The sequence below is a fragment of the Mchenga conophoros genome, linkage group LG2 (assembly GCF_057382185.1).
Source record: "Mchenga conophoros isolate Kocher_MC1m ecotype Shallow Benthic linkage group LG2, M_conophoros_male_GT1.1, whole genome shotgun sequence".
Taxonomy (NCBI): Eukaryota; Metazoa; Chordata; class Actinopteri; order Cichliformes; family Cichlidae; genus Mchenga; species Mchenga conophoros.
The window spans coordinates 5,637,137-5,661,935 of NC_140527.1; the positions used below are offsets into that span (position 1 = coordinate 5,637,137).

General features: G+C 40.0%; 1 protein-coding gene across 8 annotated transcripts in view; it reads right to left on the reverse strand.

Annotated features, from left to right (window-relative positions):
* The window catches only part of LOC146581590 (teneurin-3), a 133,494-nt gene that overhangs the window by 25,835 nt on the left and 82,860 nt on the right, over window positions 1-24,799 (reverse strand). For 5 of the 8 annotated variants that reach the window (XM_085284238.1, XM_085284268.1, XM_085284248.1 and 2 more), the window contains 11 exons: window positions 23,688-23,882; window positions 22,390-22,590; window positions 15,756-15,941; window positions 13,091-13,111; window positions 12,573-12,596; window positions 11,276-11,422; window positions 10,521-10,737; window positions 5,850-5,969; window positions 3,735-3,996; window positions 2,516-2,783; window positions 1,440-1,583 (listed from right to left, as the gene is read on the reverse strand). In XM_085284238.1, coding sequence (XP_085140364.1) covers window positions 1,440-1,583; window positions 2,516-2,783; window positions 3,735-3,996; window positions 5,850-5,969; window positions 10,521-10,737; window positions 11,276-11,422; window positions 12,573-12,596; window positions 13,091-13,111; window positions 15,756-15,941; window positions 22,390-22,590; window positions 23,688-23,882 — 1,785 coding nt within the window. The remainder of the gene's footprint in view (window positions 1-1,439; window positions 1,584-2,515; window positions 2,784-3,734; window positions 3,997-5,849; window positions 5,970-10,520; window positions 10,738-11,275; window positions 11,423-12,572; window positions 12,597-13,090; window positions 13,112-15,755; window positions 15,942-22,389; window positions 22,591-23,687; window positions 23,883-24,799) is intronic. The other 3 variants (XM_085284258.1, XM_085284257.1, XM_085284254.1) reach the window with 2 other exon arrangements.

Consider the following 24,799-nt stretch of genomic DNA (forward strand, 5'->3'; position numbering starts at 1 on the left):
ACTGACATTCTTTCAACATGATGGAACTCTATGATATATCTGAAAACCAACAAGTGGCCTGATAAAAGCTAAAAAAAGGGCTAAAAGTTTTTCTACGCTGTTATTAATTTTCGTTCTGCTCAAACAAAGCTCTGTAAAGAACAATTCATCATAAAAGTTCAATACTTACACCTGCTAGTGCAGAGTCTGACCTCTGAGTGGGCGATGTTTGTAGAGTGGTACCCATCACTAGCACAGTACGTGCTTACTGATGTTTTGAAGGGATTAATACTGATTAGTTTCACCCACCTAGCTGATGAGCATATATAATAAAAAAAAACCCTGTTCTGCACCAAAAGAATGTACATTTTATTGCAAAAGTGCAATTCATTTCCTCAAAGCAATTCTGTTTAGTTTAGGTAAAAGAAAGTGATAAAACCTTTACCAAATCTGTAACTTCCTTTCTGAGATGCACTTGTTGCTCGTGGCAAAACAAAGGAATCTTATATGAGTTTGTGCTCTGTTAACTATAAAGATCCATTTTTCAAGGGATTTTAAAAATGCTTCATTTTACTTCCAAATGAGCCAAGATCAGCTTTCTATGCCAAAAAAAACAAACAAAAATATAAAACCTATTCGAATGAAAACAAAATATGTATTCACCAACTCCACTCTGACAGTGTGAGACTACGGACTGACCTCGACTATTTTCGAGATGAAAAGGACACAAATTGTGTTGGACAACTGGAACAACGGTTGTGAGCCGAAGTGGGTTTAATGTCAAAACAGCAGTCTGGCAAACTGACAATGCACTCACTAGCCCGAGGCCCTGAGGCACACTTCCTATAATTGCAGTCATATTACTGCCTCCACAGTAGTAACATACTGAAACCCCTTAATAGTGTGCTGGCTGAAATCTCCAGATTATAGAGTGTGACCTCCTGGTACTGTAACCCAGCAGTGACTTTGCTGTAGGTATATTTGATAGTTTCATTATGTATGTTTCCCCTTTCTCATAACTGTGCAGCAGCTCGACAAAGACAAACTCATGTCCATTTATTGTACTTGCCGATTAAAGAGAATCTGATTGATGACAGAGCAAGAAATTAATTAAGTTTATTGAATTAATGCGAGAATTAAACATGACGCCTGTTCATCAAAAGTGTAAGCCTTCGTGAGCGCCAAAAGGCCGTCTTCTTCCTAAAATAGCTGAGTGGTGTAGAATCGTTGCAAGCCTTGCACCCTGGTGGCTTACTCGCTGATTTATTCAGTCATTACTGTGAATGATCGGCCCTTCAAAACTCTCCTCTATTATCTGCAGATGGGATGACGAACCATCTTTCATTTTGATTCAAGTATTTATTGCGGTGATTCGGGGTAAAGACCACCTGCCTGTAACCCAAAGAGGCTACCTATCTCTGCAGACACACATGCATATTGTATACATGTTTATTTCTTACCATTCTGAATGTCCAATATGTGGTGTTTGTCTAACATCCACCCGCCCATGTTGGAGGCATCCAGTTCATAGCCTTGTAACACCGCTGTCCTCTTTTCCCAGAGCACCACATCAAGACAGGACTCGTATTCATATCCCACTGACACTGAAAGTAATGACAGCAGACGCCTGTGGTGAGCAAGGTTACAACCTCCTTATAAGATACTTATAGCAGCAATGAGGCTTGTAGCTTATAAGACATTCAGTACATGTCGTCGCCATTTCTTGTATTTCCTGGTTCTGCCTTCTCTTTGGCTGTTTAATTTTCTCCAGCTGGGATGAGTTTAGAAGGCCCATGGGGTTTCTGTGTCTTGCCTGCACTGTTTGGAGTTTATGTATTCTCCTCTCATTTGTCTGTTTTATCTTGTGTAAATGCAAATAAACCACAATTCCAAATAATCAAAATATAAGGTGGCAAGAAATATTGAAATGATCAAAGTTCAGATGGAGCACATTTTAGGAAAAATCACAAATGCTGCAAAATTCTCTGAACTCTCAGTTCATGTTGAGCTTTGAAAATTTTATCAGTAAACTGCGATGATGCAAGTGCTACTAGATGTAAGTCTGTACCCCACCAGTATATAAATAAGTATGTTCAGTTAACCAGTTATAATATAAAATAATCAAAATATTCTGCATGAAAAGATTCTGTCACTTTATTTTTTCATCAGTATTTCTGACTATTGACCCTTGGCTGTTTTTCCCCCTTTTTTTCCAGGCCTCTCCCTCAGAGGCAATATTTCAGTAAGTGCACAGCTGCTGAAATATCATACATGCAAAACAAAGAAGTCAGCAAAAGAGCAATGGCCTTCAAAAATGCAGCACAGGGGGATTTCAGGATTTCACACCACCTGCTAAATCTTTATTGCACATGATAACAAAAGCAGTCCCCAGCTAAATAACCCTCAATTTAAAAAAAGTAAAATCAATCTTTAAAAGTTCAACTAAGGTTCACTGCCTGAAGGTAGCACAAGTATCTGGCGGTGAACTTATGCTTACACAACATCTTCAGTAGGCAGCTTCACAGCAGGAACTCACCCACAGCCTCCGCCAGGCCAAAGACCTTCTGATTGTAGGCGTCTGTTTTATCCCAGATGAAAGTGTAAGAAAGGTCGGGGAAGGCAGGAAAAGACTTCTGGAACTGACGGCCCATGATGGCCACCATCAGGTGGACTTTCATCAGGCCAAAGGGGAGACGGTCCTGGGTCAGGAGCACCTTGAGGATGGGCTTGTAGCCAGCTGCCCTGGAGCTCAGGTAGACCAGGTTGAGGTCACTGCCTGGTATGGCCACTTGCTCATGAAGGACCTAAGATTTAATTAGCAGTCAGACCAGTGCCAAAGCCACAGCATGGAGTAGACTTAAGTAACAGAGTTAATAGGAGCAACAAACGTATGTATTTAATGACAATAAGTTCAAATGCAGGATAACATACATACAATTTATTATCCAGGTCACATTAAAACGAATTTCATCTCAGAAAAACCTTGTTTGTTGCTAGAAATACATACATTTTATTCTAAGCAGTCAAACATTATGAACTTTTTAGGAAGCCAAACTATTTAAAGAAGAGTTTTTACTTATGCCAGCCACAAACTGCAATCTTCTAAATGCAAATTGAGCTCCACAGGCAGTAAATGAATTCTTCATTATTAAAAGTCTCAGGGAAAAAAAAATATTTGAACATCTCAACTAATAATTGACAGAAGTCATTCTTATTTTTTTCGTTTTCGTCCTGGTTGCCTCACATACCGACACTATACTTATGTTGAAGCATGTCCAATGATTTTGATTTCATCCCTCTGATGTAACACAGACAGAATTTGTTCCAAACAGTAAAAACAGCAAAAGCTGCAAAGTCAACTTCTACATTTAGGGATTTACAACATAGATTTGGGCCAAATGGAAACAAACCAAATCCTGAGGCATGTAACCTCCATGCAATGTACCCTTAGAATTTATCAGTGTTGCTATGAGACAATTTATGGCTTAGTGGAGATGCCTCGGTTCAATCAAAGCCCAAAGGCATCGTGTAAGGCAAATCTGTTTTAAAAAAGAGTTTAAAAAACGCAGTTTAAAAAAGGGAAGAAAGCCATGGTGAAAGGAAGATAACAGCATTATTGTTACTCTGTGCTTGTGTATTTTCAGCATTGCTGTCTGTAATACTGGACTCAAACACAGGTCATTCAAAACAATGCGTCATACCAATAAATCTAGGACTGACCACCATCCAATGCCCCTCTATGACATGGATCTCACCTGGGTTTCTGGGATGATAGGACTGTCCTCTGGGGAGGTCTTGTAAAGAGTGGAAAGGGGTGTGGCCAGGATGACGGGGTTGGGCCTGACTAGGCCCGTCAGGTAACAGCTGGGGATGTCGTTCTCTTCCCGCTTCATCACCACCGTGTCCATCACATGAAAGACGTTCCAGGGCAGCCACACTGTTCGGTGCGATGTGGGGAAGGGAGCTCGTTCGTAGCTCAGCGTCAGTGATGCTCCACCGTTGGCCAAGAGGTCAAACCTTCGAATGTTGGAAGGAAATAGAAGCGTACGAATTTTAATGCTTAAATAGAAACAGCAACTGAATAACCTGCACTTATTATGTAAAAATACTGAAATCATCTTCTGCAGTAAAATCTTTAGAGGTTTCTTTTACATCTTTGAACTTAATTTTCATTATTTTGACTCTCATTTCCATTCGTTACAATAGAACTATATACTATACATGTTTCTTAGCTGTCAAAAAGACAACCATTAAACATGATACGTTGAAAACAAGTCAAATACTTCATCATAACATCCAAACACCTTTATTTTTTATGTAAAGCCAAAAGAATATTTGCAATAATCAGTTATTTTACCAAAGGAATCGAGACTAAGTAACTGACCTTTCATTAGCAGCATTAGCACATTTCCAGATTTAATCACCACCATCGCCTTGGATTTGTTTTTTATTAATGACTAATGATGGCGAAAACTTAGACTGATATAATTTTGAAATGTCTCCTCAAGTTCAAAGTAGCAAAGTAAATATTTATGTTAAGGCTGATAATCCCTTTTTCAAAGGCAGTTTTCCCTATCAAAGTGATCCCTCTGTTCAGTCTCCATATAATATTATTATTCACTGAATCTAATTTATGACTTCTGTTCACTCAGCGTGGTGTTAGAAGACACTTTATGGTTGAATTTGGTTCAGAGTTCTGGGAGTTTTCACTGGTGAACTGGTTTAATTAGTACAACATTACTCAGGGAAAAGTTACTGGTTTGGAAATGAAGGGCGAGTCTTTGAAGTGCTGCTCTATATATTCAGCGTGCTCCACTACCCAGGGGGTAAAGCATCTGCATAGTGACATTGTATGTATCCACATCCACAAAGGCACACACACACACACGGAGATTTGAATACTCGCACATCTCATGTACGCACCCAGACCCGTGCACACGCACACGCAGCGACAACCAAGCTGTGCAGCTGACCTAAAACAGCTTCCTTCTCAAGCTCTTTCCACTTTGGGCAGTGGGGAGCTCACAGCTGCAAGAGGCCAGGCTTTGATGCTGCCCCCCCCCCCCTTCTTAACACACTGAGCGGATCTGTTGGCTAACCAAGTGTGATTATCCCCGACCATTTATCACGCTCCTTGTCAGAAGAGTTACAGGGCGGAATATCTGAAGAAATCAGCTAATCCTCGGCTATCTGGGGACCCAAGGATTGTGATTCATAACAACAGCTGTACAATTCTCTGCCACTCAATAAGCCTTTTATTCCACATTGGCAGCACATAAACATGGTTTCTATCTGTTGAATTCGAACGAAGGCTCGGTTCATAATCTCTGACGACCATGTGCGAAATGAAGCTCCTACCTGAGCTGAACGCTCGCTGTAAAATGTGTGACATACGTTTGTCTTGTATGTATTTGCACTCCCATTATTAATAGCCAGTCTGTGGTAATAGCACGAGAAGGTCAGGCAGTAATCCCATGTTTTACTACACTGCGGGCAGATTGATTCTACCCTTGCTGATTCAATGCATTTTAAACAGCCTGGTTCAAAATGGCCTCCACCACTGTGACATTTGCATGAGGAATTGTTCTAGGGCACAATGTGCTGCTGTTTCGATTTGTTTTGAGCACATTTTGGATAACTGCCAGGACAATTCCTCCTCTGCTGGACAGCCTTTTTTTCTTGGATTTTTCCACACGAGTCTGGGGACAGCAGGACATGCTACAAATATATTTTCGCCAGGGCAAAGGTTAAAACCCAAGACTGAGCTGGCTGGGTGTCTGCTTGTACACTTGTTGATCGTTGTGTAAAGATGACTGTGTTTTCCGTTGTATGCCCCTAATGATGCACGTGAGCAGGGGAAACTAACTTACATGCCATCTTGCCGTGTGATAGTATAGCCGTACTCTGAGTAGTGCAGAAAAGACACGTTGACTCCAATCAGCGGTGTCCCATCTCCCGTTAGGACCTGACCCCGGATGACTGATGCCAGGCTGTGAGGGCAAACAAACACAGAAAGAGCTGAGTAAACAAACAATGCCAGCCGGTGTCAACAAGCATCCACCGCATCAGCACTGCTCACAACTGTCATCCCCTTGCCCGAGGCATGGGCTAAGAGGTATGACTTACTGATTGTTAAGAACACACACATGTCAGTGGTCGTTACTCATGAAAACGGCACCTAACAGAGCCACTCTCTGTGTCTGTTTACTGCTTTTAAGGACCCATAAATCAGTCGGTTGAGGGCTTCTTGTTAAGATTTTGCAGCGTCTTGCACTCGTATTGCAGCATTTATATTCCACAAGAATGCAAATATAGATTTTTTTCATGCATTTAATGCGCAATATAAAAATAGGTGCTGTTATGACAAGACACAACTGAACACACTACGTATAGCTGTAAGGGCATTTCAATTTGTGAGGCCATTGCAGAAAACTGTGGGAATAAAGTGTAAACACACAGCATCTTCTCTAGCCAACAACATTCACAGTTAAATTATCAGTCTCCTCAGTAAAGTCAACTCGGTAAATGAAGTGTACAATACACCCAGCAGTGAGGCTATCAAATGAGATTCACGAGTGAAATATTCACAGTATTGTTATCTGACCTTGCTGAATTTGGAATTTCCCCTAAATTGTATTTGAAGAGGGTGTGATCCAAGTGTGATTATTCCAGCAAGTGCTGTTGCTTCTGAAAAAGAGCCTTTTGTCAGTGTCATACTGAAGTCTTGCTTTCGCTAGCGTGATAAATGTCTGTAGTAATACTTGTGATGAAAGATAATATATCAACAAGAATTGTGTTGGAATGAGCTCTTCAGCTCAGTTACAGACATCCTCTTGATGTGAGAAGTTGCAAAGCCAGGCAAGTGACGTGTCAAAAGGCACTTTATAGGAATTCAGAACAACAAAATTCAATGCTCGAGGCAAACTGTCACAAATGGAAAAAAATGAAGGGTTTTGAAAAAGAAAAGCAGTTCTACAACACAACAGAATCGCCACAGCGATTTTTTATAAGGTGAAGCCATAAGTACTCTAGATGTGAAAGGAAAAATGCAGTTGGAATACAGAACACATACAGTGTTAGGCAGTGACGAGTCAAAAGCGGAGGCTTTTGCTCATTTAAAGTCTGTGGGCAACAATGTGTGTATACGTTTGGTTCAAAAAGAAGAAAAGAGAATTTTTGAACACACTATGTCTATGTTTCCAACACAACAATGTGTTGGAAACATAAATCTGTCACCAGATGTTCACATATGGTGGCAGATTTATAATTTATGTAGTTCACCCTCTACCGCTGGTCAAACTGTAATGTTACTGGAGCAAATGGCAGCGGCAGTGGTGGTTATAGTGTTGGGTGGGGATGGGGGGTTAAATGCTTCACTTTAGGGTACCTCTGTGGTAGTTAGTCTGGCATGGGGGAGCATTACTCATTTAGTTTCCCCAACTCAGATTTTCCCTGCTGGTAAATGGATTTGCTTCTGGTCAATAGGTTCAGCACCTCTAGCAGTTCATTCCCTGTTTTCCCCTAAAAAAAAGGCATTTTCTTGTGCATTTCTGCTTTGTAAATCACAAACACGGAATATTCATACATAATTTAAAGCATCAGATATCCTCATCCTCTGCCATTATTCATCACGACTGCTGGGCCTGCAGGTAGAACTTGTCAAACACTAATCTTTATTTTTATATTCTTAAGTGCGAAGCGATTTGTTAAGGTAGTCCTCTGTTTGAAGGTACAGTTAAAGGGAAAGACAAAACTATATTTCTCCATCAACATTTAGCTGTTCCAATTTCTCAGCCGTGGAGCAGAATTTTAAAAGCGTTCCCTCTGCATTTTTCACCGGTGGGCAAAAAATGTTCTATTTTGCCACTTTATCTCCGGGTCATTACGTATATGAGAGTGAGAGCGTGTGTGCGAGAGAGAGCGAGAAAGAAAGATGATCAACAGCTTTAGCCTCTCATTTCCCTCCCGCTTCATGTCTGGTACAACCATCTCCCATCGTTTATTTACTGGCTCAAAGAACAAGGCCACTTAAGAGCCACAGCGAAGGTTCCCTCTTCCTTCCCTGTGACTCTATTAATCTTTTGAGAGGCAGACGGATGATACAAGAACTGAACCACCAAACAAACGCAAAGTCGCACCACCTGCTGAAACCCCAGAAATGAATCATATAATTCATGCATTCTTATCTGTCATTGTGCCAGACTGGCGGTAGAAAAACAACGTCTCAAAACCCAGCGGGAGACTTGTGTGGGGACATGTGATATGGCTGGGGAACTATTGTGCAGGGGAGAGGGTTGGGGGGATGGGGGGGGCACTACACCACAACACATGTTTTATTCTCTGTGCTATACGAGGGACAACTTTACTGCTGAGTTCTGAAACCTGACCACACACTGAAATCGGCTGCCTTTCTCTGGGCTAACACAATGGCTTCTTAAAAATAGAAGGACATGAATGACCTCTAGCTGTGTCTCATTTCTCTACCTTTAAACATCAGATACTCTACGGCTTGGCATAACAGTCACTACCGTCGCTGAAAGTCTTCTCTTCTGGCATTGTTCCAGTGCTTCAGAGACTCTCATAATGTATACTCTGCAAAGGCAGTGGATAAATTATTCACGCTATAACCTCAAATGAATTAAAAAACAAAAAGGGGTCTCCAAACAAACCCTGTCACTACTAAATTCTACTTCATTATATGACTCTTTCAAAATGTACTTCATGTATGCAGTATTTGCCATGTAGCGATAAGATTTAAAAAAAGGTAATTAATTTTGTAAAATTTAGGACTACGCATGTTTGCAGAGCTCCTAAAACACTGTTTTTGACTATAAAACTAACTTCTATGAGGCGATAAAAAGGCAAATGAATATTTTGAGCAAGAGAGCTAATGCCACTGCCAGACATGAAATCGACATTAAGCTGAAGACAATGAGGATGAGGATTACTGAGAACCCGGCTGTGGGGAATTGCCTCATTCTATATTTTCAGTAAAGCATGCTATTTACATAAGGATTACTTTAAACTATTGGCGGAAATATTCCCAAAGCCTTCTGCACACAGTTTGGCAATCATTTTCCTCTCCATCAGTCACAAAACAAACTCTTCTTGTGATTCTGAACAGATGTGGGAATGCACCGAAGTTTACATGAAAAATATAACAGTCTCTTCAGTTTGCACAGAGATATTGTACAGTACTTTAATCATGAGGTAAGGTCTTGTTGCTCTTTACATCAAACTTTTCAGTCATACAAAAACCACTAAAAATCAAATTCATGCAACGAGCTCAAGAAAAAGACGTAGGCATAGTGCAAGGTATCACAATGAATAAAAGGAGTCCTGAGAAAAACAAAAAGTTTCAGCTTTTATGCCCATCAGTGTCAAAATGTCTCAGAAGCACAATAAATCTGTGTGGGTAGAATGTGGGGTAAATATATCTAGTGGTGCATGTCAAAGAGTCGAAATCCAAAAGACTAAACTTCTTGAGGAATGTGAGGAAAAAAAAAAAAAAAATAAAACAAAAGAATAGTTTTTGAGCAGCTTTGCGAGGTTACACTAAACATTTCTGTGTGCAGTTTTTGTTTCTGTGCGTCCAGAGACCTGAGCAGTGTTTGGTTAATTGGTGATTACCCAATTAACACACTGATTGTCTGTCCAGGGCGTACCATGCCTCTCACCGTATGACAGATGGGCTAGGCTCTAGCCCCGCCCCCATGACCCTGAAGTGGATAAGCAGAGGAGAATGTAGAAAACGGGTATAACTGTGATGCTGTTTTTCAGGGTCAAAGTGATGTCCATTTTACATTCTCCAGGTTAAAATGACTGCCTGCACAGAATTTCATGACAGTGTATCATAGTTGGTAGCAGTGAGCAGCCAAACAACTGACAAATCTGCCTTTCACCGTGGCTAATAATTACAGGAAACTTTCTGCAATCCTGTACCTTCTTATAAAACAGAAATGTCACCTTTATGAGTTATGAACTAAAGAAGTGACTCATTGTCATCAAAGTGGTCATCATGTACAACATTGCAACAACAGGATTTTTCTAATTTTTTCAGTCAGTAATAACTTGACAAAATTATCCGTGTTTGATGTTTTTTGATGGAAGAACAGATTTAAATGAGAAAGCGTTCTATCAGGTCTCTGTTATACAAACTGTGTGTGACGGGCAGCTCACTGATGCAAAAATTAAATTATGCTGTACTTTCCTTTTTCAATTTGGAAAATCACATGGTCCTGTTATCTGGGTTTAAGCAGTCTAATCCTTATGTTTTTATAGTCATAAGGGCTGATTTTAACAGGGAGCAAGCTTATTCCTGAACCACTTAATCCCAACTTGTAGAATAAATAAATAAAACCGTGTGGCAACCAAGCGACTGTAAACAGGCTTGTCACTTTGACTGCAAAGACAAAGATGTGAGATCCTACGACATTTTCGAGGGGCTGCACAGGTGTGCCTCTCTACCGGTAATGAGACAGCAAACAGCTAACTGGATCCAAATAATTAAAAAGCTGTCAGTAACTCATTAAGCTGCTTACCTGCTGTTGAAAGGGTTATCCCTGGGTATCACGTGACTGCCACTGGGGCCGATCAAAAAACTGACGCGTTCATAAAAGCTCTTAGAAGAAGACTGGGCGACTGAACTCTGGCTCTGGCTTGCGATGGCAGCTGGGTCAGGTGAGCCACGACAGTAGGTCTGACCCTGGCAGGCAATCTGAGTGCAGCAGTCTGGATCCATGCAGTCGATGAGCCCGTCTGGAAAACAGGAGGGGCGGTCAAGACAGGGAGGAAAAGCTCGGTCGACCTGGATATGTTTGGGTTTGACGAAGGAAAACATAAGCATCTCTATTACTGTGTTCACCTCTGATACACAAAGATGACTTCTTACATGAACTTAAGTTCATTAAAGCACCGACAGAGATCCTGCACTGACACAGAGTGTGAAGTGTCTGTCGCCACACGCGAACCTCAAAAGTTCTGGGGTGTTGATTAGGCCAAGGAGAAGTTCATTAGAAATCCAGCTTGCAGAGTTTTAATATATAGTGCCAACAAGTCTTTATAATTGATCTACTGTATATTTTAAAGCATGCTGTTTAACAATCTGCTCTGCCTCTACATTAGCATATTCTTTCCAGTGATGTTTTATGTATGATTGATTTGTTTTGTTTGTTTGCAATGTCACCGAGGAGCCACATCAAAGCCAGTTTTCTGTCTGGTGCAATAAGAGATACGCACCAGTTTTTTTTCCCAAGGCTAAAAAGACAATTTGTATGAAGCTTTTACTTCTTCCTACCTCCCTCGTTATCCTTGCCATCTGAACAGAGCGTTTCGGTCGCTACATCGCATCCCAGCCCTCTCCATCCTGACTGGCAGATGCAGTGCCAGACGTTTTGATCCAGGACGCACCTCCCATTGTTGTTGCACAGCCCGGGGCAGCCGTCTGTCAACACATCACGTATATGTCAAACAGCCAAACGCATCAGGACGAGGAAATCAGGATGAGAAGGCGAGGAAGGGGTGAGAAGACAAGAGCGAAAGGGGCTTTTAGAGTGGACGGAGGAGAAGGAGGGACAAAAATGATTAAAAAAAAGAAGAAAAAAGACAGTAATAAGTGAACGTACGGTACAATACACCTCCAACAGGACTGGGGATGGGGGGCAGGGGAGGTGGGGAGTTGTGAGGCGTTACGGTCGTTTCACATGAGTTTTACTATAATGTGCAACCACAGCATAAAGGGAAATGCATGGGATAAAAGGACAACAAACCATCTCAGTTGTTTACTTACTGTTGAAAAGCCAGTGGGAGATGCTGCGAATGCTTGTTGAGTCAAATGCTCACAGCAGTGATTTTGTGTTTAAATCAAAGTCTGGATGGCTCTTTTTGAAGTAGCATCTTTTAAGGTTACATGGATCCTCACACTGTGATTTTTAAATGAACTGCAGTCTCTTAATGTCAATTCCCCAACAATTTTCTTGTTTATATGTGAATCAGAATTTCAAGGATCTTGCTCTTCTTCTTCTTTTATTTTAGTTAAAAGTTGCACAAATCCCATTTAAGAAGCTCGAAACACTGTCTTGGAAGTTCATTGCTTTTTCTTTTTTTTTTGCCTGAATATAATTAAAGCAGGAGTAGTACATTGCAGATGTTTGAAGCACTCATGTGAAGTAACAGCAACATCAAAGGGAAGAGGAAGTGTATGTAAATAGCAGGGAGAAGAGTGAGAAGAGGAGGGAGGGTCTAGAGTCTCCACATTTACAGAAAACAGTGCACTTGCTGCCAGATCGCATTCCTTTTAGTGGAGGGTGAAGACAGGGAGCCCAAACATGACTAAACCACACCAGTTCAGGGCGTTTAATCTGGCAGACACAGGGAATTAAGACAGGGAGGAGAAGGGACCGTGGAGTCTGGTGTGAGACTGGTAAGGACGGACAGGAAATGAGGGGACATATCGAGGGGAGCAGGATCACAGCAGAAACATTATGATCGACTTGGACATAAAACAGGTGTATATACGCCGTGCTAGGAAAGACAAAGAGCAGGGAGGGATTGTTCGTGACAATCTCCCTTGGGGGGGTAGTGGTTCAATTTACCTTTATATCCTATCTTGACTGCTCCTATTACACAACCGAGGAAAGGGAAACATTTGGAAAAGAAAATTACTTATCGCTGTGGTGGCAGAGAGCTAAGACTGACAAACACATTTACTTATTGTAACTTACAGGGAGTACAAAAAGTGGAAACCGTGGTTGGCATAAAGCTGATGTACCTGCCAACTTGGTTTAAATATTTGGAAAAGAAGCTTTGCAGGTAGTTTTCCCGAAGATTATTGCTGTCCTCCCCACGTGTTAGCTGCTGCTCTAATTTCAATCTCTCTCCTCTGAATGTATCACAGTGGTTATGGTGATTGAGCCGAATAGCTAATATTAAGCATGAGTGACAGGATGTTATTGATATTACTGAAAGAGAGGGAAGCAGTGAGCTCACCCATTGCTAACACAGTTCACATTTTTAAGCAAAATAAAGGTGTTCAGCTGGCTCAGAAAAAAATATCTAGAGTGAAGTGTATAATTTTCAAGTGTAAAGTGTTTTTTTTGTTTTGTTTTGTTACCTGATACTCTTGAATCCAGGGCTAATACATGTAAGCCAAGACGGAGTTGCAAAGAGACAGACAGGCAGGCACACAAACATAAAATAGAAAAGAGAATGGACATAAGAAAAAGTTAGTTAAAGATATGTAAATAGGGGGGAAAACTGACAAGTAGGACATTTATGTAAGAGAAGAAGAAGAAAGAGAAGCAGCATATTTAGAGGGATGGATCCACAGTTTTGCTACATCAAGAGGAAACATCTAGCATTTAAAAAGTGAGTGTAGATGTTAATTAAAGCACTAAGTGATTAATCAGAATTATAGATGCCGATAATGATTTGTATTCTGTCTACAGGAAGCAACATAAAAGAATTCGGCAATATGTTCCCAGTGAAATATTCATTTTAAAACTCTCCAGCTGATTTACTTTGCCATAGAAAGATGGTCTAAAATAACGGCGAGCGCACTGTTTTTCTTTATATCTGTGTGTTATAACACTCTTTGTTGTCAGAGTGTATGAGCCAGTTTCATCTGGGTCTGCTTCAAAACATTTTACTGTCTGCTTGTCAGGAGTATAGGCTCGGCCTCATTCCAATATGAATGCATCATGAAGCAGAATACTATACTTTTTTTCCCCCATCATCTCTCCTTCAGCGATTTTAACAACAGCGTGCCAACGAACCAGCAGCACACAAAGACAAATCAAAAACACCTTAGCGGAAAACTGCAGTACTGAGAAAGCAGCGACAATGGGTTAAGCCTTGCATATGAAACAGGATCTAGATCCATGTGACAATACAATGGCCAAGGAAGTCCTCTATTCAGACTCTGACCATGTTATGTGATTAAAAGACGCTTTGTGCAAATGGCAGTTATTCAGGGTTTGAAAGACAAAATAGGCTCCCAGTCGTCCAAGAAAAGGTAACGCACTGCCTATTCATTGACCCTGCATCCAAAGCAAGGAGTTACTTTCCTGCTGGGAACCTTAAACAGAAGGAAGGAAAGAAAGCGAAAATGGATGATGCACAGTCGGCGCTTAGGAGGGAAAGATTAATAAGATCAGGAATGTGACCCCTCCAACAACTCCCTCACTGCAATCTCGTCTCCCCTTGGAGATGGATATGCGCTGTGGACAGCGGGATTGCTGATGAGAGAACTTGTAAATACATAATTAGGGTTCAAGAGTTTGGAGTGCTAGATCTTTGTTTCAGAGAGAATGTGTCGGCATTGAGAGGTTGGAAATTACACTTGGGGGAATGCTGCTTGAAGCGGCGGGTCAAGGTTTAACTACAGGACCTTTGACAAAGGGTAAGGTGTGAAGGAAGCTTGAGTTAAAGGTCAATAGGAAGTGACATCTTAGAACTCATTATCCTCATTAATGCCAGGTGAAGCACTGCCATTTCAGGAAAATGATATTCCAAAGAGGCCTACCCGTGGCTTTTTGGCTCCCTAAATACCTGCCCTTGACTCACTAAAAGAGGCGTCACTTCAGCAGGCGAAAGGTTGAATATCTAAACCGATGCTCTAAATTACAAAGTTAATTGTAATACGGCGTCGCAAGAAGATTTTTTTCCTTCTCTCTAAAGAGACGAGATAACATCTGTGCGTAAGATCCCGGCGCTTCTTTTTTTAAACTTGGAAAATGTTTCGTTACATCTTGATTTAAAAGCAAAACTGGCAACCTTGTAACAGAAATTCATTTTGTCAAGTTTCTCTCTGTTTCCAAGGTTTAATTCTAGTTTTAATCCACCTCCAGTACATTTATACTCACCACAATATTTGACAGCAGGTAAAAGACAAATAGATTTGTTGAACAGAAGCTGGTGGCCAAAAGGATCAGCAGCCAACAAATTTTTTTTTAAAATAAATAATAAAATTCATCAAATTAATAACAATGAACGGAATGAATACATTGAAAAATGGTGCTATTATGTTCAGTATAGTCACCGAAGCTAGTGGGGGTGGAAGCACTCAAAGCTTTTACTGAAAAAGCAGCAAGACTGTGTAAATAGAGTCACTCTGAAGGAAAATCTGACACTAAAATGCTCAGTAATTATTGTAAAAGTGTTTATACCATAAAATTTGGATTATTCTCCAGCACCTAAATATTTACACGAGAAGTGCTTTGTTATTGCATCTGGTTAGTTATTGAGACAAAAAGGTCTTATATAGTTTCAAAAATGCGACAGGTTTGATAAACTGATGTTAAAAATCCGTAATAAACATGTAGCAGAGTAAATCTTTTTGAGTTACCCTCCAACGCTGACTGTGTCTGACAGACATTTAGAAGAAATGTTATAAGACACAGAAATGTTTAGAAGATATATAAATATATAAATAAACATTTAAAAAAAAGGAAGATAAGGATAAAGATCATGGATACAGTGTTTGGTTCAGTGATCTCTGAAAATTGGATTGCAAGACGCAGTTGTTTACCTCTAAGCTCTGTGAATATCATCAAAAACTACTCATCACTTGCCATGCTAAGGTAGTTGTATTGAAAAGGTAAGCAGCGACAGCAGTACCACAATCTGTGCCTGATGCTTGAAGCTGCGCTGAAAATACTGACATTCACACTCCAGAGCTGCCCTTTTAAATCTGCCCATAAATGAATTTCCTCTGCAGTTTGTGCCCTTCTGTCAAGGGTGTGTAGGTGTACGTTACTGTATGTGTCACCATGGCTCACCGATGGTGCAGTGTTCACCCGTCCAGCCCTGGTGGCAGTCACACTTGCCCTCTCGGCAGACTCCGTGGTCGATGCAGCGTGGGTGACAGTCCCTCTGCTCACATTCTGGTCCTGTCCAGCCTTCCTCGCAGTGACACACACCACTTATGCAGGAGCCGTGGGGGCCACAGTCCACCACACACACCTCTGTCGCAAAACAAAGAGCCATGGAGACATGTAGCTTCTGTTCCTTGAAAAGTCCTTTTTCCCCCTCCCTTCTAGACTCGTGTATTTTTGTATGCTGAATAGATGCATCTGCCAACGCAGAAAAAAAACGCTCTGATGTTTGCTAAGTGTGAGCTTCCTCAGTTAAAGTGGGCCAATAAGTTTAACTGTAAACAAGACATAAAAACCGTGCAAGACAAATCCCGACACTGCAAGGCAACTACTTCAATGTCTGACACTATTTCATCTAAAGAGTCAAAATTACTGCTATCTGTTAAAAGAATGTTTAAGACGCATCGTTATACACGGGAAATGTCAGGCCTTTGCTGCTTTCTTGTGCGATATGGATCTCAGTGGACTTGTTGTGGAAACAATTCTTTTTAAAAAGAGTGTAGACTGGAATGCACGACAGACATAAAAAAAGAATAATTTGCATAGAAAAAATGTCCTTTTAAGTTTTATCCTGCTGCTACTTTACCAAAATGCAGACTGAGTGGTAAAAAAAAATAATATTTCTTCATCTACAATTTATCATATTAATCTTGACATATGACATGATCACTTTTATGGATCCAGGTGAAAATCCTATGTTTCCCATGTAGCCTTTAAACGACTGTACACTGCAATATGCACGGGGTGTACTGAAACTAGTTCAAATGCACACTGAAGAAATGAAAAATTAAAGGTTATAACATTCAAATATTCTGTATGTCCCATTGGAGCACTCGTGTTGGCCACACCTCCCACATTCCTTTCGCCTCTCAGCAAGGTGCAGACAAACAAAGAAACAAAGAAACAAAGAAAAAGCTCTGAAAACATAAGATTCAGCCATTTGTTTGCACCATTTTGAATCTCTGAGTTCGGTATTTGGGGAGTTGCCATGTTGTAGTCTGGAGCCAGACGAAAGGGTAGAGTGCCAAGTTATCAGCTAAGGCTAGCAGGGTGCATTCATACACTATATGGATGCATCTCACAGATAAGTACCTGCTAATTAGCACCAACATAAATAATAACATGCCATCTGTCGTAAGGGCGAGTGGAAGCAAGTGGATGGATGGATAAATAATGCTAGAAATTCACTGATTGACAAAAAAACAAAGAAATACGAAGAGAAAAAAAACAGCGAGACCTCTAGCACGATCTTAAATAACTGTCCACAAAAAACGTAAAATTTGTAACATAATTAAATTTAAAATGTGCTAAAAGGATCAAACACTACAAACATGGAGGATAGCTCCAGTTCAGTGACTCAAATTAGCCGTCTGTCAAACCACCACCTGTCTTTCAGAGAAGCCCCTCTCGCTTGTTAAGCAGTGCTGTATCAATCATGTTTCGTGGTCCAAGATCCTACTGCATCCACAGAGGCTGCAGTCTTTTTAATGTGTCGTAATGCTGTTTTATTTAATAGAAAGAATCATTTTCTATGACTATGTGGATGCTTCAGAAAAAAATCAGGGCCGTTTCACACAAAAAGCGACATGCTGTGCGCCGACCGCTAGGTTGACCAAGTCGGAAATTATGGTTGCACTGGCTGCTGCGCTATGCCTGTAATATGGAATTTCTGTCTATTACAGAGCCTGCTCTGGTCATTCTGTGTTTCTATTGGTTGTGTGAATGTTTGACATACTGTACTGCTGTCAAAAGTCAACCATAGCAGGTGCTCTTCGACTATCCTGCGCTTCACCGTTGATATTAAGCTTTGGATCATGACTTTTTCCACAGTAATTCAAACAACACATCAATATATTCAAAACCATCCTCGTGTTGTGGATGTGATCTTAGACGTTCTATTAACGGTTTTTTGAGGTTTTTTCTCTGTTTTCAGCATTTTTCTTGCTTCATGTTTGGCTTTGCCCGTTTACCCTCAACAAAACCTTTTACTAAGGGAAAAAATTATTAATTATATATTATTTATCATTTGATTCTAAGTCAGGTAACCCACCTTTACTAACTCTTCAAATGTCGTTGTTATTTATTTTTGCGTTTCTGTTTATGTCCATAATGATAGAAAAGCCATTTTTGTTGTTGTTTTTTCCCCGAAATACTTCAATCAGAAAATATTCTATCATCTTTAGCGGGAAACTAAAGAGCTAACTTCTTGCAAAGTTCCAACTCCACTAAACTTTGTAAATCCTGTTTTCATAGCTTCTTGGATGTTAAACTTTGTTGAAAAACCTGGGAGAACAGCCACACTGATTATTTTGTTGGAGCTGAAAGAATTCAGACTGTTTTTAACTTTTACCCGCCCCTGAGTGTTTGATTTTGGGAACCAAAGGAGTCTTTGGACCTGGAAATGACGTCAGACTTAACCAGCGGATAATACATAGAAAAATAATCCCATAAAATAAACTTCTTTCTTTTGGACCAGGCTGTAAACCTGCTTTTCTTCTTCTCTCAAGTTTGGCCTTTTAACACGGAAGTCTATGAAGGTTTATCTGCTTTCCGAGCCCAAAACAAGTTGCATTTGGAAGAAATGGGCACCTTGGACTTTTCTCTTTTTTTCCCCTTAACCCGAGAAGTTGCTTGTGCTACTTCTTTAGATAGCAAAGTGTATAAAATAATCACTTATAGACTCTTTATAGGTATATAAAAATAAGCACTTGGTCTTCTTATTAATAACGTATGACTCATTCGACATCTAGCTGATAGAAAACTAATGTTCATGACAGTATCGTAATAAAAGGACATTTCTTTCCAGCACGCGCACAATCAACAGTTAATTTCTTGCTTTTGCTGTAGCTCCTGTAACTATTTTTTTAAATTCTAATTATTTCACAAACTGTTTTTTTTTTACAAGTGTGGTTACCATCAAATGAAACAAAGCCTGTCATCACCATAAAAGCATTGAACAATGAAACACTGCAATTACTGTGTATCCAAAAACTTCCAAAACAACCACTTTTAAGGTTTTACATATTACGAACACTCATTTGCATGGCGTCTTGGCAGACTGAGGCGAGGGTTATGGATTTAAGTGGGTTCTTATAAAATGTTAGATCAGCATGTCTTCAAGTATGGAGTTCTGAAAAAAAACTGAGCAGCTGTTATAAATCTGTGTTATCTTTACAAAATTCAAATGATTGAATCCATGGGTGGTAAGTAAATCAGTCTGTACGAGGCTAAAGCTAATGCTCAACAATCTGTGGCTGCTCTTGTCTGGGAATAAGAAATGTTGATTTCCTGGAACTAAGAGCTTCTATCAAAGCTTTCGAACAGAAGAGCCATAAAGCTTTCTGCTGTGACAATAGCCGTCAGTGTGCGAGACGAAAGAAGCTCAAGTATGTCCTCAAATTCTAAGTGACTATAAATGCTATAGAAAATTTAGAGCCACATGACGAAAAAGTTAGGTGCTTTTTTAAAACTTGGTATAGCTGTCAGTGAAAGCAAATTAGCCAGCTTCATTCTGCTGCCCAAAATGTAACAAGTCTTAGATGTTCATGGTTTTTTTTGTTTTTAAAACCAATCCACCCCTGCTGCTTTTCCTATGTTCATCCCCTTTACTGAGGCTCTTTTAACTCTCTGTTCCAGCATTCTGAATAGAGTTTTTCTTCGATTGACGGACCTTGGATGGTTCTGATTAAGCTGAGCCGACACTGTAGAATATTAAGTGTGCCTCTGGAGAGGAGTCATTCAATTCCAAAGGAATACCTCCTTCCCATAGAATCTATGCAATCAATTTTTCATTAGTCCAAAAGTGTTTATCTGCCTTTAACATGCCCCTGACTGAGAGGTTGTGGGCGGTCGATTCATGCTACGCGCTTGTTAATTAAAGTTTATTTAATTAAAGAAGAACCGCAGCATTAATTGCGAAGGAATTCTCCACCCACCCAGGTGAGTAAACTCCCTAAGTTGTGGACCGCACTGAGGCCACCCTCACTATTGACAAGCCTGAGATATCTTGCTGAGTGAGAGGATTGTGTTTGAAATGTCAAAAGGTTTAATAGAATAACAAATGACTTCTCTTTCAAAAAACAGAAAATAAAGTGAGACACAAAAGAAAAGAAGAAATTTTTTTCACCAACAAAATTCCTTTTTTTTTTTTTTTCTTGAGTGCCAACCAAACTGGCAACATGCTGCTTCAAAAAGCCTGCACAGGCATCTCAAACGTACCATCCAGCCTTCTTATGCTTTAATTTCTGCTTGAAGTTCAGCCAAAAGTAATATATTCAACAGCCTTTTATACTGACTGAAACAAACTCCAACTTTCTGGTTTTAATTGTTTGACTCAGCATGTGTTTTTCTCTGGTTTTAACGCACAGAGAAATAGTGTAGGGAACTGCAAATAAATCATCTACATCTCACGCACAGATAACAGATGGGAGGGGCCAGCCTTTGAACTATCATGTCACCTACCTGTGTCGAGAGATAAACCGCCTGAATGCAAACCTGGTAACAAATGAAAAGGGTGTGCTGTGAGCAGCTGGGAATACTAATTGTTCTCATCTCCTCGAAAATAAACCTAAAGCTGCAGCAAAACTACATTGCATTTATGATGTTAAAAATACATTTGTGTTGTTCTTCAAGAAGAACATATGCCAGGTCAAGGAAAAGTAGCGTGGAGTCGACGCTTTTGTTCTGAACATATGCTGCGTTTATAATCTGCACATGCTACAAGTGTTCACTACACAACTTTGACGGCGTGATCACATCGGCAGTTTGAGTTATTCAGCCTGTGACAAAATGAGGCAGTTGCCTTTTTTTCCTTTTTTTAAAAAAAAAAAAATCATTTAGGTTCAAACTGGTAAGCAAATCAAAACCCATAACATCAGATCTGGTAATCCAATTTAAGCAAAGTCATATGCTGGTTTTGTAGGTTTTTTAACAGAGAAAGTTTAGGAAGAAAAGCAAAGCATGAACTTAGCAGAACTAGGACAGATTTCAGTCTAGACTTATGTCCAAACATGAGTGACTCATGTCATTTGTCTCCTTATATCCAACAAAGCCTTTGTGTCGAGTTTGTTTCCTGGAGTCAGGTGAAATTACTTTCTTACTTTCACTTGGTAAACAGCTGAGATTTGGGGGGTTTTTTTTCAGATATTTTAGAGTGCTTGTGTCATGTAAACAGACATTTGGTATTGTTATTCCCATTTGCCCATTTGGGAACGCTTCCTCATCATAAAACATAATGTCTTTAGTTGAAAATGTTGTATTGTGAAAATAAACAAGAAACGGGGTGGTATAAAAAAGGTGTAACCAACAGCAGTGCTCATAAAACACCAAAGCAACATGTATTCATGGCTCTTCAGATGAGAAATGTCAGTCAGCCAAACTCCTATTCATCATTATCTGTTGGTGCAGTCCCAGGCTATGATTCAGTGGAACTCAACAAATGAATAATTTTGTTTCCTTTGTGCTTTATGTGTGAGAAAGCTGAGAAACACTGATTTATGACTGATTTAAAATGTTCATTCCAAAACGTGGCATATTCATTTAGGAAAACAAATTGTTCTTCAATGTTCTTTTAATGATATTTCAAAAACATCAGTGATAAATTACCTCAAATTGTGTCGTTTTTTTTTTTTTTTTTGTAAATTATTAAAGATCAAATCATAAATCACACAAATTTCTCTTCTAATTCCTTTTTTTAATTTCTATTCAAAATTTAAATAATTGTTGCTTAGGTTTCTTAATAAGATAACCAGATGTAGATGCACCGCACTGTGTGAGACAGCTTTTATTTCAACTTAAAACCGGTAATAAAGGCTTATACATCTGCTGTTTACGATACCCGGTGTCTGTGCACAGCAAGAGGGGGAGTTTATTTGGAATACACGCAGAGAAATGTGGTACCAATTACTCGTTAGAGAAACTTCTTCCACAAAAAAGTGAAAAAAAAAATACTATAGATCTCGCTGCACTGTCTGCATTGACTTGTTTGTGGAACAACCCTGCACTAATCAGCAATGCGACAGACAAATACAATAAAAGACTACAGATTTAACACCAACTTGCTTTAATTCTATTTTGGCAAATGTGTAGAATTTGAAAAGGTGCCTAAAATATGAAAAAGACCAAAAGCAGAGCTGCGACACAAACTAGGCAAACTTCTGTCATTATATTAATGAAAATCAAGTTAAAGCTGAAGCTCAATTAGTCGGTTGACAGGAAAGCAAAGGAACGAAATAGAACGGTATTAAATAGTGTGTCACCTTTCAAGGTAAATGGTCTTGCTGAGATCCAGTGTGATACGTTTTTATTCATTTCATATTTAGCTCCAATTCACAGATTTCTTCTTGACCTTAAGGTATGTGTGTGTCACCGTTTTTCATCACATTAAGGTTTCACTGAGCAAACTATTAATTAAAATGAATTATTAAATAGAATTATTCTTTAATGACTTTGAAAATAATAATTATTACATAACCTAAAATCATAAACCCCACACACGATAGCTTTAGGAGGTGGAAAGAAAGCGAAAAAGCGTTCTGACCTATGGAGCAGTCGGCACCTGTCCAGTTCGCCTCGCAGATGCAGGTTCCCGAGTCGGTGTTGAAGGTGCCGTGACTGGAGCACTGCTCTGGACAAGTGCTCTTCAGGATCTCACAACTGATCCCTCCCCAGCCTGGGTTACAGTGGCACTCGCCATGATGACAGGCTCCGTGACCAGAGCACGTCGGGTCCACACAGTCCACTGAGGACACACAGCAAGTGTGACAGCAATGTCAGTTTACCACTTTTAGATTGGATATAACCCTACTTATTTATCCTGGCCACTTTGAGTCTGCTACCAGCCAAAAATCATTTTAGAGTGGAAATACTTGAGTGCAAGATGATGGCTGGTGAGGCGCAGCTGAAATTTTTTGCAGGGTTTGGTGGTGGCCAGTAGTAATTTTCCACCCTATGTTCAACCAGCTCCTCTACGGTATATTATAGGGTGCTTCCAACATACTGGCAGCATAATTATGCTCCATTACAGGCGATAGGAAAAGCAGCACAATTAGTGTCTAGACAGATACAATCAATTACTATTAACAATTTGCAGACCAACTTGCTGATCTAGGTTAATAATTGGCAATTATGACCAACATAATCAACCCATTACTAACAAGGGATAATTTCCTGCAACGTTTTTCTGATTGCGCCGTGCATTTCTATATCTACTCGGACGCTGATAATGATTATTTGCCAATTTGTCAAACTGGAGCCCTTACTTGGAGCTACAAAAGCAGCTTCCTCCCATAAATGTTTCCTTCCCATATTGTTTCACTTCAAAGAAAACCACAGTATATTCATTAAAGAACTTAATAGCATTTTACATGTAAGGTCAAAAGCTCCTGTAAGCTGTAAATCTGAGCTTATAATTGCTTTTTGTCTGCGTGGAGATCAATAAAGTTGAATGCACTGAAGTACTGAAGTGAACGGGGGAGGTGAAAGAGCTTGACAAGAGAGAAGAAGGAGCACTTCCTTAGTAAGCAGAGGAACAGATGCCATTGACTGATTGATTTTAACAAGTGTCTTCATCTGTGGAGCCTTCCAATAGGTGACTGCATCAATAGACTCTGCTCAATCTGTTCCAGCTTGTACCCTGATGTGTTCGAAACACTAAGAGGGAGTTAATTCATACAACCCGTATCAATAACGACATCCAAAGCATTATCTGCTTGGTGGAGTCGAAAACACCAATTGTTTCACCAATGGACTGTGTCGATTCCCCCCGAGCTTCACACAGGAATATGTTGCATCTTGCTGCTTTGAATCCGGAGGGATGAATTCTTATTTTCAGGTTACCTTGTTCACAGTTGGTTCCTTTGTGTCCTGTGTTGCACGCACAGTTTCCAGCAACACAGAGCCCATGTCCCCCGCACTGAGGATCAATACACTGGGACGCAGGAACGTCACACTCGGTGCCTTTCCAGCCGCTGTAGCACTGACAGCGCCCCCTGGTGTACTGGCCGTTACCGCTGCACAACACTGGACAGGCGGCTGAAGAAAGACATCAGGTACATTTTTATCATTCTGTATTGTTTTTTGTTTTTCATCTAATGTAGATGGGAAAAACATCAGAAATACTGTAGATTTGCAGTTACATGAGAAATCTGATACCCTTTTTTGTCTATAATTTAAAAGTAAAGCAAGCAAGCCCGCAGGCTTAGCTTGCCAAAAAAACAGCCAAGAGAATGAAAACTTCCTCGAGTCTTTAGAGTGGTTGGTAGGCAAATTATGTTCCCAGATACAACTTCGTATTCACGTATCGATTGTGCACTTGTTTTAAACTGAACTTGTAGTTAAAAATGTATCTATTTCTCCATCCAGTCTCTTCCTCTTATCTTTAGAGACAGACAGCTGTTTGCACTTTAGACAGTGGGGGGAAGCTGGAGTACCTGGAGAGCACTATCCACACAGAAAGCAGGTGGTGGAATTGAACTCAGGACCTTCTGTCCGTAACTATATATCACTTTTTTTTTTTTTAAGCAAATTGATCTGGGAAGCAGGAACATCTGCATGGTTCCAAATGGAAAGTCATGAAGATGCTGGAGTTAGTTGTCAATAATGTGAAACTGCAACAATTAAGTGCAAGTACAGTTATAGCCTGTGATGACCAAAAGCCAGAACACAAATCGTATCAAGAATCAGAACAGGAAGCACCTCAGTCTTACAGGAGCAGGTCACAGATAGCTAGATAGATAGACCTACACACAGAAAAGGCCTGTACAATACATAAGCAAATATTATATTTGAGCTGTTCTTTCTGGTGGACAAGCAATGCATGAATATATCCACTGGAGTCTCTTTAAACTGTCTAAACAGCAAATTCTGCATTTCTAGTTTGAGACTGCTGGAAACCTACCAACTGACAAACATAGCATTATAAAAACAAAAGTGTATTTACTTCAGTTATA